The 14,198-nt window shown below is 29.7% G+C and overlaps 1 protein-coding gene across 1 annotated transcript in view; it reads left to right on the plus strand.

Moving 5' to 3' along the window:
* LOC144256032 (tyrosine-protein kinase JAK2-like) overlaps positions 1-14,198 on the plus strand; it is a 75,272-nt gene that overhangs the window by 15,234 nt on the left and 45,840 nt on the right. Inside the window, 10 exon segments of the mRNA XM_077801204.1 lie at positions 1,154-1,265; positions 2,712-2,898; positions 3,620-3,741; positions 5,902-6,036; positions 6,809-6,896; positions 7,661-7,788; positions 8,538-8,676; positions 10,335-10,486; positions 10,627-10,777; positions 11,620-11,756. Of these exon segments, the coding sequence (XP_077657330.1) occupies positions 1,154-1,265; positions 2,712-2,898; positions 3,620-3,741; positions 5,902-6,036; positions 6,809-6,896; positions 7,661-7,788; positions 8,538-8,676; positions 10,335-10,486; positions 10,627-10,777; positions 11,620-11,756 (1,351 nt within the window).

A 14,198-nucleotide genomic window follows, 5' to 3' on the forward strand; every position in this document is an offset into this window, starting at 1 on the left:
GGCACTAGGTATATGTGGCTATTTAGCATTTTAAATGTGGCTACTGCAACTGATAAATTGAATTTTATATTTAATTCAATTTTAATTTCTTTACATTTAAATACCTATGTATGGCTAATAACTTCTATATCGACCTACACAATTATAGAACCTGGCTTTAACACTGGGTAAAGCTAGCTGTGATGTATAAAATTTATTTAATGTAAGTTCTAGTTTTTTTTCAGATAGGGTGTTTTTTATGATTGGTATCATATTTGAAGAACCTGAATACAAAAAAAGATTTGGTATTCTGAGTATGTGTCTTGAACTTAACTAACTACACCTAAATGTTTGAGAAAATGTATCTTGAATAATATTTAAGACTTGCTGCTGTGCTCAGTGTTTACTTAGTAATAAATATAGTTGTTACTACAAGGTTGAACTTCTTGAAATTTATCTTTGTAATTTATATGTTCAACAGTGTAAAAACTCCTTTCAGTCATCCTTTCCCTGACCCTTATCTCCATTATTTATTTATAGAATGTTTACTGAGTACCTACTAAATGTAAGCACTGGTCTGTGCATGAGAAATATGGTGACACCTGAAATAGAAATGGTTCTTGCTTTCATGCAGATTATATTTTGCTTTTCTTTTAAGATGTGTAGCTTCAAAAATGTAGAAAAATTTAAAACTCATTAGTCTCCAGCTACTCACAAGCCTTCTGTTAGACTTTGATATTGTACTAAATGTTAAAGTAGTGCACATAATTGTTGGTATTAGTAACTTAAATTATGATACAAGAGACATGAGGAGTATTTCTGATATGTTGTCTGCATAGTTGAATGAAATCTTATGAGAGTGAGTATGATTTTTCAAATATTAAATCCATGATCAGAGGCAAAATATTTGAGTGAAATTTTTTGTGATTTTTATCTCATAATATCTTTTCTGTGTTTTTAAAGTAATATAATTGCCTTGAATTATTTTGAACTTATTGTAAAATAGCTTGGTACTTTAATTTTTTTCTTGAAAGATTATTGTAAACGTTTAAAGTAGAGAAGTCTTCTAAAAATTCTGAGGGTTTTAGATTTTTATTTCTGAATTTTTGGATAACATTTGATCATAACGTCATGGTGCTTTCTAGCCTTCAAATTCTTTCTTCTTTACCTTTAGAATGGATTTTGCCATCAGTAAACTGAAAAAAGCAGGTAATCAGACTGGGCTGTATGTACTTCGATGTAGTCCTAAGGACTTTAATAAGTATTTTCTGACTTTTGCCGTTGAGGTTAGTATATCACATTTATTAATAGTAGCATGTTGTTTAGTCCATGTGCTTTCCTCTTCATATTTATCTACCATACAGTATTTATTTTTAATATGCAGATTTACAGCTCTGGATATAACTGTCATGATAATGTGTCATTTACCTCAGGAATTCTGCATAAATAAATATATAATTCCTAGTGTTTTCATTAAAGTATAAAATGATATACAATGTTCTTCTATGGTTTTATTTGGCATTTCTTTTTTTGTTGTTTGATGTTTGGGTGTTATCACTGTGTCAAATGGCATTTCATCAGATTTCTGGTGGTCTCTTCACAAAAATGGAAATCTGTACCCTCCCAGGTAGAATAAAATAAATTAGAAGTAAATTTGTTGTTTACTAGCAGCAGTTACTAATTAGAGCAAAACAGAACAATAATAAAGAAATAGAATCATCATAGCACTTTTAACTAGTGATTTTCCAATTTTAAGAATAATGATTTGTAATTTGTTTTAAGTGAAAAACTGCAGTGAAACCTCATTGTTAATATAGATAATTTGCAACCTTATTTAAGATTTACTTAGTACCTGAAATTATCTTAAAAGATAATATCATTTATAAGGCAATTTCATTGTTTAAACTCTGAGAGCCTTTATAACAACATCTAGATACACTTTACTTTTTACAAATAGAGAAAGTAAGGTAATAAAATTTTTATAAAAGCAACCATCTTATATTTAGTAAAAGTAGAGAATGGATTAATTATCAGTATAGAAAGTAGATTACTCCATCATTTACCATTTTTTAATTTTTCTTTTTTAAAAATTAGAACATTGTAGTTACAAAGGGTTGGATGTTTCCTCTCATCATTTACTATTGTATAAAGTTGATAATATATTCTAATTTTAGAGTATCTTTTTATTATACATTTAACAATTCATTACACTGAGTTATAAATTCAAAATGTATATATAATTTACTACATGTGCCCACTACAATGTGAATGATAGGCATTAGGGAACATACAATATAACCCTATATTTGAGAAACTTATCTTTTGAAAGTAAAAAAATTAAAAATAACAAAAAATACAACATTGAACTTAGTAATTATCTAGCATTGACAAATATAGACAATAACAAAAAGGATTGCAATTTTTAAGAAAGGTCTTTTGGAATAGGAAACATTTGAAATTGAAATTGAGAGTCTGGTAGATGTTTTGTAAATGGTTCATCTAATAAATTACTATTAATTTTTTTTACTTTTAGTAAAAGGCTATATGACATTATAATTATGCTTTTTTTGAGGAAATTCTTGATTATATCACTATACCAGCACTTATTTTAGGATTCACAGTTCAAATGTCTGAATATTCTGTTGATTGTTTTGTGATTTTTTTTGACAGAATAATCACTATGATGTTTATTGTGATTTTTTCCTCCCTGTCTTTATAATTAAACTTTGTAGCAAGAAAGTGTCATTGAATATAAACACTGTTTGATTACTAAAAATGAAAATAGAGAATATAATCTCAGTGGAACTAAGAAGAATCTCAGTAATCTTAAAGATCTTTTGAATTGCTACCAGATGGAAACTGTTCGCTCAGACAATATAATTTTCCAGTTTACTAAATGCTGTCCCCCAAAGCCAAAAGGTAATTTTCTAGTTATTTAAAAAAAATTACTGGTCTTGCATTGTGTCTGTGGTGGGATGTAACTTAAATACATGGATTTCAAAAGAAATATTAAAGCAGTAGTCCAAAACCAAATTAAATTTGTCTCATTTTATCATGCAAACATCATCAAATAGGATTGTATAGTTTGGTTTGAGTTGTATATAAGTGACTTGAATTTCTGTGTTTGTAAAAATGACATTTTAAAGATAATAATTACTTGGTATAAATCAGTTGCTTACTTATTGAACTGGAAGTTCTCACTACCAAATTCTCAGGTGTTTTGAAATATAAACTTAAACATGCTTTTAGGATTTTACTTTCTATATTTAAAAAATAGATTGGTAATTTATTGAGTTAAGAAGTCTTATTAAAATTATTGAAATGCTGAAAAAATTATATTTGTTAAGGAAGAGATTATGATTTTGAATGTATGAAATAATTAGTAAGAGTACTTAAAAGTTCAATGAATAGATCCCTAAAGTAATTTTCTAGGAAAAAAGATTAACAATAATGAGTTATTAAGACTTTTTTACATATAGAACACATTTCATTTTATTCATCTTTGGAGCAATTCGTATTTTCAGTGTGTTTTGATGATATATATAGTTATAAACACACACACACACACACACACACATATATATATATATATATATATATATATATATACAAAAATATATTTTTATTGTTTTTCTCCTAGATAAATCAAATCTTCTGGTCTTCAGAACCAATGGCATTTCTGATGTACCAACCTCACCAACATTGCATAATAATGTGAACCAAATGGTGTTTCACAAAATCAGAAATGAAGATTTAATATTCGTAAGTCATTAGATACTTATTATTGTCTTTTTTATCCTCTTGAAACAATAACAGTGGGCTGGGGATATACCTCAGTTGGTAGAGTGCTTGCCTCACATGCACAAGGCCCTGGGTTCAATCCCCAGCACCTCAAAAAAAAAAACAAGTGTTAAAACAATAACTATTTTCTTGATTTACTATCCTACGTATATTCATGTGACATTTGGAACTATTTTGTTACAAACCATATTGTTAAAATTTACTTGCAATTTAAATATTTTTATTTCTTATAAAGAATATACCAATCTTATGTGAGAAATTAGCAAAATTAATTATTTTAAGAATGAAAGCCTTTTTTCCAGAAATTTAAAAATATTCCTCTACAAATCATAAAAATTTAAAAATCTATAAAAGACATATCTTAAATCTCAAGTTCTCAAGAAATTAAAGGAAATTCAAGGGATTAAAAATAAGGAAATAACTGAAAGCAAAACAGTATATAAGAGCTGATGATTTGACTGTCTGTTGACTGTCTGTTGGTGTTGGGAGAATGGAGATTAGTTTCATTTATCATGGAGTTTAAAATTCAAAGCAGTACAAAGAACAGGGCCATTTGTTAGGCCTGTGCAAGGATAGGAGTTAAAAGTGAGACCATCTCTGAGTCATATCCCTCAAGAATATTTATCCTCAATTCAAAAAATATATATGGAAAAAGAAAGATTGACCCACTTGCAAAAGGAGAGGAAAAGGAACATTGTCTATTTTAATTGGGCTCTTAGGAAAAAGAGACTCTTCTAAGAACTTAAGTCATAAGCTTTTGAATTTTAGTTTATGCTACTAGTATGATCTGCAAAACGTGTATTTAAAGATAAACAAAGGAGTGGAAAACATGGGAAAATGAAAACAACTTAAAATAAGACATTATTGTTTCTGTTGTTGTTACTACTACTACTACTATTTGGTACTGGAGATTGAATCCATGGGTTAAGCTAATCCATCAGTTTAGCCATTGAGCCACATCTCTAGCCATTTTTTAATTTTCTATTTTGAGACATTGTCTCACTAAGTTACTTAGGGCCTCCCTACATTATTGAGGCTGGTTTGAACTTGCAATCTCCCTGCCTAAGCCTTCTGAGTCACAGGGATTATAGGTGTATGCCACTGTGCCCAGTTTAATAAGACATTATTTTAAAGGATAAAGAACTCTGGTTGGAGGGAGACACAGAAATCAAATATATGTTCATTGACATTTAAATGAAATGGACAGATCAGAAAGCAGATAACTCATAACTGAAGAGTATTATTGAATTAAAAGATAGACCTGAAGAAATTATCCAGGGTGCAGCAAATAGAAAGAAATGAAAAAGAAATTAAGGGAAGGGAAATTTGAAGACTAAGTGATGTTAAAATTCCATGAAGAGATGGTAGAATTACCCAGACTGTAAAGGCATGATATCTCATGGCCAAGAAATTTAACTAACATTACAGAACTAATAAGGAGTAGAGCTTGGATATAGACACCGATAATCCTGCTTCAGAGTGTAGGCTTTCAATAGTCAATGAAGATACACAAGAAATACTGGTATTGTTATTACTACTTGTAGCTATTATTTAATGTGAATTTATTATGTGTCATGGTCTGTACCATAGTGCTTTCATGTATTCATTCACTTATTGTTAAAAAAATTCTATGGGAAAGATTGTTATTTTCCTTATTCCTCAGATGAAGAAACCAAGACAAGTGCAGCACAAAGAGAGAAAATAGTCCATATAAAGTCAAATAGCTACTTAATGATAAGGAACAAGTCAGATATTCTGCCTTCCCAGACCATACTGATTTACTTTTTTCTTGCATTAGTAGGAAAGGCAAACAGAAAAAGAGTCTCATCTATAAATGTAGGTAAACCTTGACTCTAAAAAGTGATAATTACAGCCAATGCAGAAGATTTTTTAAAAGGCTAGAACCAAAATGTACTTTATAAATTAATCCTTGTTTTCTGTCTTTAATTACTTTTAAAGAAGAATAAAAGAATTAATTTAGAATCTCAAATCTAGGTTTAGTTTTTAAAGGAAATATTTACAATGGCCTTGTATTTTTTGTCTTCATCATTGGTTATATTTCCTATTTCCCACATCTTTCTTCATTTTAGTAATTTTTTTAATCTCTTTTTTCTTTTAAAGAATGAAAGCCTTGGTCAAGGCACTTTTACAAAAATTTTTAAAGGTATAAGAAGAGAAGTAGGAGACTATGGTCAACTGCATGAAACGGAAGTTCTTTTAAAAGTTCTGGATAAAGCACATAGAAATTATTCAGAGGTATGTATGTTCTTTGGGCAGTTCATGTAGTTTATACTATGTAGAGATGTGATTTCATATGCACACAAGATTTATGTATACAGATTTTCAAAATTGTAATTTTAAAAAGTGTGTCAAGGAATTTTCTGAGAATGCATTCTGATGGGGCTATTGAAAATTATAGGAATTATTAAAATAATAGCTGATTTCCAAATTAATTACTTTTAGCATTGTGTTATGGGTATTATTACATCTCTTCATATCCTGAATTAGTGGCTTTTAAACTTGGCTCTCCAGAGCCTTATGGGTTTCATAGAATTAGAAATTCTTGTCAAAGTTTGGTTGTTTGAGTGATATCAATACTATACCAGTATCCTGAGATAGGTGTTATTTATTTGCACAGAGACCATTCTTAATTATTTAGGAACCATTGTTTAAAGTTTACATCCTCCTACTTTAGTTCCATATCACATGTCTGGTGTCTCTCTGTATTCCAGGAGTTCTAGGTCTAAGCCTGTTTGACTTGCATTGTTCATAGTACTCTTTACCACTATTGCTTTATTTCATTGCTATCTCCGTATTCCAGACTTACTTAAGGGTTTCCTCACCATGAAAATTAAGGTTGATGTCAGTTGCAAGTCCATATAAGGGTACCAAAACACACTGTAGCCTGCTGAGTATAGGAGAAAGTGCATTTCTTTAATGGCAGAGAGTATCTTTCTGAACTATGGATACTAACGAATAAAAGTCACACAATAATTTTTTGCATGTCTTGTTATTTTTCTTTCCCCAGTCTTTCTTTGAAGCAGCAAGCATGATGAGCCAGCTTTCTCATAAGCATTTGGTTTTAAATTATGGAGTATGTGTCTGTGGAGACGAGAGTAAGTAAAACCATTTGCTTTCTTATGCTAGTGTCATGCCTCTCCCAGAGAATCCATTCTTGCTTATATAGAAAATTCAATTTCATGATTACAGTTAGGTATCAGTATAAACTATAATTTAGTAGGTATTAAATATTGTTGAACCAGAAAACATTTTAGGACTGTGCAGTTATGCCTTGTTGAAAAGGAACCCAATGAATGAAGTTAAAATGCAGAAGACAGTTAATACACCTTTTGTTACAATGACTAAACAATAGAATATTATTGTAAACAAACATCTTACAACCTTTTATGTATACCATGGCAATACAGATTTTGGCTGGTTCAGTACAACATTGAAACAATTGGCCCTTTCAAATAATTCCAAATAATTCCTTATTTAGAATCATAAAGACAAAGTATATAAATAAGACTGAATTATTAATGGAACTGACTGGAATTATTAGATATTGATATCAGAAATAGTCTTTATCTGTACTAGAGTAATAGCATATATAATATTGTATAATATATATTACATGTGATTATTTAAAATATTATATATATAATTGTTTATATTGCTATATCTTACTCTTGTGAATAAACTAAAAACTAAAAATTCTCTATATTCATTATATTTCATTTATATTAATGAATTTTGCTTAGTTTTAATTTATCTATGATATCCAAAGATAACTATAAATATATTTATAAAAGTTTAAAACATACATTTTTAATTATGTTTATACTTGAGCCCTATTATTATTACCTATATTTTAATGCAGATATTCTGGTTCAGGAGTTTGTAAAATATGGATCACTAGATACATATCTGAAAAAGAATAAAAATTCTATAGATATATTATGGAAACTTGAAGTGGCTAAACAGTTGGCATGGGCCATGCATTTTCTAGTAAGTAATTAGCATTTTTTATCACAACTTATTGTTTTATTTTATGAAGCACTGTAAAATTATGTTGATCTGGCAAAAAGAAATAAATTTGTAAGATGCTGTGTCATTAAAAAAATCTGTGTTAGGTGATGAAAGGGATTATTTTATATATACATTTTAAATAAAATGCCTTTGGAAAGAAACAGTTTTTTCATCCCATTGGTCTCATAGAACTACTGTTGGACAATCTGTAGTGTGTCAGTTGGGTTAGAAAATTTAACCAAAAATTATGCTGAAATATGTTGTGTTGCTGTGGATAGCAGAAAATACCTTGTTACAGTGTTTGGGGACAGTTGAACCTTATGTCCAGTAGAAAGCAGTGTTGACAGAGAAGCAGAATATTAGAGAGTCAACCCAGTTTTCAGACCCCTCAGAATGTACCTATGTCCTATTGTTGAACTGAAAACAATACTTCCTCCCATCTAGAAATATATACTGTTTAGAATCTCAGCTTTGGAAAGTGAAGTAATACTGGGTAGCTTTTATTTATTCATCCTGGGTATAAATTACTGTGTTATGTAAAGTGCAAATGAAAACTGTACTGTCATAAAAACTTTTACTGTCTCAAAGCATGCTACCACGTTAATATTTATTATGCTATCTTACATATCTTTCTTTCTTCTTTAAATCTACTTTGGGGTCTGGACCAAATTAAATGCTCAAATACTTGTGGATTGATATTTCAATGTATGTCCTTTTAACTTTAATAGGAAGAAAAATCCCTTGTTCATGGGAATGTATGTGCCAAAAATATTCTGCTTATCAGAGAAGAAGACAGGAAAACAGGAAATCCTCCTTTCATCAAACTTAGTGATCCTGGCATTAGTATTACAGTTTTACCAAAGGACAGTAAGTTCAATAGGGATTGCATTTAACATTGATTAAATAACAATATTAAGCTATCCCTTTTAACAGTTTCAGTTAAGTTACAGTTACAATCTTGTCTTTGTCCATTTCTTCTTCATGATAAGCATGCCACTGTGGACTGTGAGATAATTTTTAAAAAAACAGTTTTAGTCTCTAATTATGTTATGGAATTTTGGTCCATAATTATTTTATGGAAAATGAGATTTTATTTCATTTTAATTTGAAATTTTCTAATATTATTCTTTGAGCCAGGGTAAATGTTTAAAATTTCCCTTTCTCTGGTTACTTTTAAAAAACTTTTTGTTTGAAAAGAGATATTATCCAGCTTGAGATCTCATTTAATTATTTGGCTAATTCTGACATTTAATAACTCTTCTTAAAAAAGCCTTTTTTTGTGTGCCTGTTAATCTTCTGTTTACACAGTAAGTTAATAGTAAAAGTTTCAAAGAGTTGAGAGATTTTTTTTTTTTTTGGCCGTGGTAGTGTCCAAATAATATTATAATTGTATTTCATTATCTTAGCTAAATTTTCTAATGAAATGTTCTAATTTAGAATCTAAAATGATCAATTTTTTTGGAATTGATGTACAGTATCTTACTTGATCCAATAGTACTTAAACTTGATGGCTTATCCAAAAGTGAAGACAGCAATAATAGTATAGACAATAACAGACAATAATAATACTATAGGGCAGAAAATCTTATAGGGTCTTAGATCTGGCACTCAAGGATGTTTTACCCTTTCCCATGGGAGATAAAGAGAGAAAAAATATATTCATATGATGAAGAGGAGGGGAATTGATGTCCTCTTTAATCTTGATTATACAGCAAAAATATTGACATTGCTTTACCAAAATATACTGAAAGATATAATAGTGTATTATTATGTATATACAATCTATTCGTCTAGCTGTGCTAGAATATCAGAGGATAGAATTATATTGCTTCTTCTTTCTTTAAATATCATCTTTCTGTTGCAGTCATGGACCACAGAAACTTTACTTTGGAACTTCCATGATCCGAGCAGAAAACAATTTATCAATACCTAGAATATTTTAGTATAATTTAGTCATTCACTTCATGTTATGGTAAATGTCTGTTGATCCTTGTTTATCTGAAAGTCAGGATGGCCACTGCTAATAAATCATTAAGCACTTTCAGTCATTTAACAACACATTTACTATTTTCACATTATAAAGAAAAATTTTAAATATCAGGAAGTATTTAGGGCAAATTTTGTAGTTTTTTAAAAAAAAATTTTTTGAAAGGTGAACTAATGGGAAGAGATAGAGAAAGCAGTATGCCATTTGAGATGCTAAGGTTTAAAGCAAAGAAGTTTAAGTGATAAGGAATTCCTTGTATAGGATTTTGATGCTGTCCATTCTGCTAACAAATTGTGTAACTTTTTGACAAATTAGTCAGTTTTTGTTCATCTCAATATTGTCATTGTAAAAGCTGCAATATTGAATTAGATTATCTCAAATGTACTTTCCAAGCTTATGCAACTGTGAGCATGAGTATTCCCCCTCCAACAAAATAAGACTCAATTATTCAAATAAATTTGAAAACTATTTGCATGTAAAACACTGGTTTATTTCTGGGGATTATTAACTATTATACTTTGTCCCTATCATTTAAAAGTTCTTCAGGAGAGAAAACCGTGGGTACCACCTGAATGCATTGAAAATCCTAAAAATCTAAATTTGGCAACAGACAAGTGGAGTTTTGGCACCACTTTATGGGAAATCTGCAGTGGAGGAGATAAGCCTCTGAATGCTCTAGATTCTCAAAGAGTAAGTTGATACAGACTGACTCTAGAATGATCCTTCATGTTTCTTTCAGATAATTTGATATTTCTTAAGACATTAATTTTAATAAGAATGTTGTATATCATTATACAATTTATTTTCAGCATTTTGTTTTTTAATTGTAGAAGCTACAGTTTTATGAAGATAGGCATCAGCTTCCTGAACCAAAGTGGACAGAATTAGCAAACCTTATAAATAATTGCATGGATTATGAACCAGATTTTAGGCCTTCTTTCAGAGCCATTATATGAGATCTTAACAGTTTATTTACTCCAGGTATGTATTGATTAAGTCATCATACGGATCACTATCTTTCTTTGCTGTATTTAATAAACTTTATTAATTCTGCAATCCCTATCAAAAAGTTTTATGATATCTTCTAGGCATTCTTAATTTATATGATTTCTCATGCTTTATACATATTTTGATCTCCTTGATTGGGTAGTCTTTTATTTTAAAAAATGCCTTTTATTCTTCAGTAACTTCATTTTTTTGTTTGTTTGCTCATTTGAAAAGGAAAAAGAAACAGAATTTATTACATGCCCACAACATGGGAGTATTAGACTCCAACTTAATTTTAGTTTGCCAGGTAATGAGAAGCATGTTTATTTGGGTACAAATATTTATTTGACTACATTGCTTTTTTTTAAATACTAGTTCTTTAGGTTTTCAACTGGTTTCTGTATATTTTATTAATGATTGATTTTCTAAACATGAAGTGAATTTGGTTTTGGTTGTTATTATCTGCTTTAAAATATTGAGCTAAATACACATGTATTTTCCCCATGGGTACTTCCTGCTTCAGTCCTACTCACCATTCTCACCACAAAAATCAGAATATATACCTTATTTTTTAAATATTAAAATTACCTATTTTGTAAAATAATCATTCATTCTTTGTAAAATTATCATTCATTCTTTGTAAAATTTTTCTTGAAAGTGAATCAGATATGAGTAATAAGTAAAGGCTCTATTAAGATAATCTAACCATTTACATTTTCTTATATCATTTAGTATTTCTAATTCACTCTTATTATTTTGTCAGCTTGAATGTGTATCAGTTCAATGCAGAGAATGGATTTGCCAACTTTAGATGGTATTTTTCTGTATTTCTCCAGATTATGAACTATTAACAGAAAATGACATGCTACCAAACATGAGGATTGGTGCCCTAGGGTTTTCTGGTGCATTTGAAGACAGAGACCCTACACAAGTTGAAGAGAGACATTTGAAATTTCTACAGCAACTTGGCAAGGTATCTTAAGTTTTTCAAATAGAGTATAGCATTTTATGTGAGAATAAAAAAGGCTTTTAAGAGTCTCTAAAGTTCACTTTACATAAATATTTTAAGGGGTGTTTTTAGAATAAAGGCTTAGTTGTCTGACATGTTCTGTGAAATAAATAACTGAATGAAAGAAATGAAGAACTTCTCAGAGCCTTTATTGTGTAATATGCAATGAACATCTTCAAGAGGATATTAAATTGGGCAGTAATTCCCAAATTTATTTGATTGTGGGACTCTTGCTTGACTTAACTACATTAATACTTTTTCTGTTTGTTCCTTATTTGTAAAATACTCTTGAGAACATTTGAAGGGATATAGCAATAAAAAAACACATACAAGTCTAGGTATTGGGGTATATTGGTTATTTATTGCTGTATAACAAATTACCCTGAAGCAGAGCAGCTGCAGACAAATATTTATTATCTCCAGTTTCTGTGAGTCAGGAACCTGGCAACAATTTAGCTATTCAAGGTATCAGGCCTCACAGTCTCATCTGAAGGCTCTACTAGGGGAAGAACTACTTCCAAACTCAGTCACATGGCCATTGAAAGCCTCAGATCTTATTTCTTGGTTCTTTACAAGGACCTCTCCACAGGGATGCTTCATAATAGAGCAGCTGAGAGCAGAACCCAAGGTGGGAGCCATGGTCTTTTTACAACATAGTATCAGAAAGCACATCATCACACTCTTGCAATATTTTCTTCTTCACAAGTGAGTCAAGAAATCTAGTTCACATGCTAAAGGAAGAGATTTATGTAAGAACATGAATACTGGAAGGTGAGGATCATTGAGAAATATCTTAGAGTCCTCCAACAAACTAGCTGACTTTAGCCTCATTATATGTCACTAGAATCAATTTCTTGGTAGTATGTAGTGTGTCTAAACTTAATTAGACCATGGAAGACTTTTCAATGTCCCTCTCAATTATTTATTGTCATTTTATTGAAAGTGTTTTCTAGGACAATTTGGGGAATGATTCCTTAGATACAATAATAAATCTCTTTATTTTTTGACAAGAAAAATTGAGGTATAGAGAAGTTAAATAATTGGCCAGTGGTTATACAGCAAGATAGTAGCAGATGTGATGAGAGCCTTTGTTTCCCTACTTCTAATTCCATGCTATTTCTTCTGTCCATTTCTTCTTTGATTTTTATTTTTTTGGGTGTAAATATGCTTCAGTTATATTGGCATCTTCTAGTGTCTTTCTGTGGCAAATCATATATTGTGCCATTAAGACATAAAATTATTATTTTTTCCACTCAAAGGTTTTATTTTGATCACATGGCAAAAGTATAAATGATTAATATAAAAGGCAGAAATTAATACAGTATGACTTATTCATGGATTTATTGTTGAATACATCTCAATTTGTTGTTAGTTGTATTCAGATATTTTCATGTCCATAAACACTAGTCATTGGAACATTTGATCATAATTTTTGGTGTCAAAATCCTGAGAGCCTTAAAATTATTTTACCTATGATTCTGAACAATTTAATTTCTCTAGTCCCTAGATATAGCCTTTAATGGGTATTATTATCTCTCTTAGAAATTTTTGTTTTGGTAGAGTACAAAGAAAGTTTTAGAAATAAAAGTTTAATTTATTTGAAGTAAAGGGAAGAAATCTAGTGAAATTTCATTGTACTCAGTTGAAAGTGATATTTTCAATTAGCTTTTTAATTTTCTTCTTATACCTCTTCTTAATATGAACATGAATATGTGAACATTTGTATGATTAAGACCCTTTCTATATCAATTAGCTTGATTAAAGTAATCATTTCACAATGTATACATATATATTTAATCATCATGTTATATAACTTAAATATACACAATTTTTATTTGCCAGTTTTACCTTAATAAAACTGAAGACAAAACAATAGCAACAACAACAAAAGACCTTTTTTGACTTTCTAGGAAAAAATTCAGTATTTCAAATTCCATAATCTAAAGTGAAAAATCATGGTTGCTATTAGAATTAGAACTTTTTCAATCTAAAGAGCACACTAGGAACTAGACAGCCTTGGAAGAAAGTATGATAAGAATGTATTCGTTTTAAATTCCATGCTGATCACAGTTTCTAAGATTTTCTTAAGATGTGATTGGAACAAATGTCAACATTACTTATTTTATACATATTTGTGATATGCTTGATTGTTGTTTAATTTTGAGATAGTTCATAGCTTCCTTAATGCAAGTTGCTTTTCACATAAAATTCCATTAACATGGCCCTTACATACTTTTGGTCATACATAGATGGCTCTTACATACTTTTGGTCATAATTTGAATGATATTTTTAAAAAATAGGATGCAAGACTAGTGATGTAGTTCAGTGGTAGAGTATTTGCCTAGGATGCATGAGGCCCCAAAAATAAAGAATAAAAATTTATGCAAAAGAATGCAACACTGTGT

The sequence above is a fragment of the Urocitellus parryii genome, chromosome 7, assembly GCF_045843805.1.
Source record: "Urocitellus parryii isolate mUroPar1 chromosome 7, mUroPar1.hap1, whole genome shotgun sequence".
Lineage (NCBI taxonomy): Eukaryota > Metazoa > Chordata > Mammalia > Rodentia > Sciuridae > Urocitellus > Urocitellus parryii.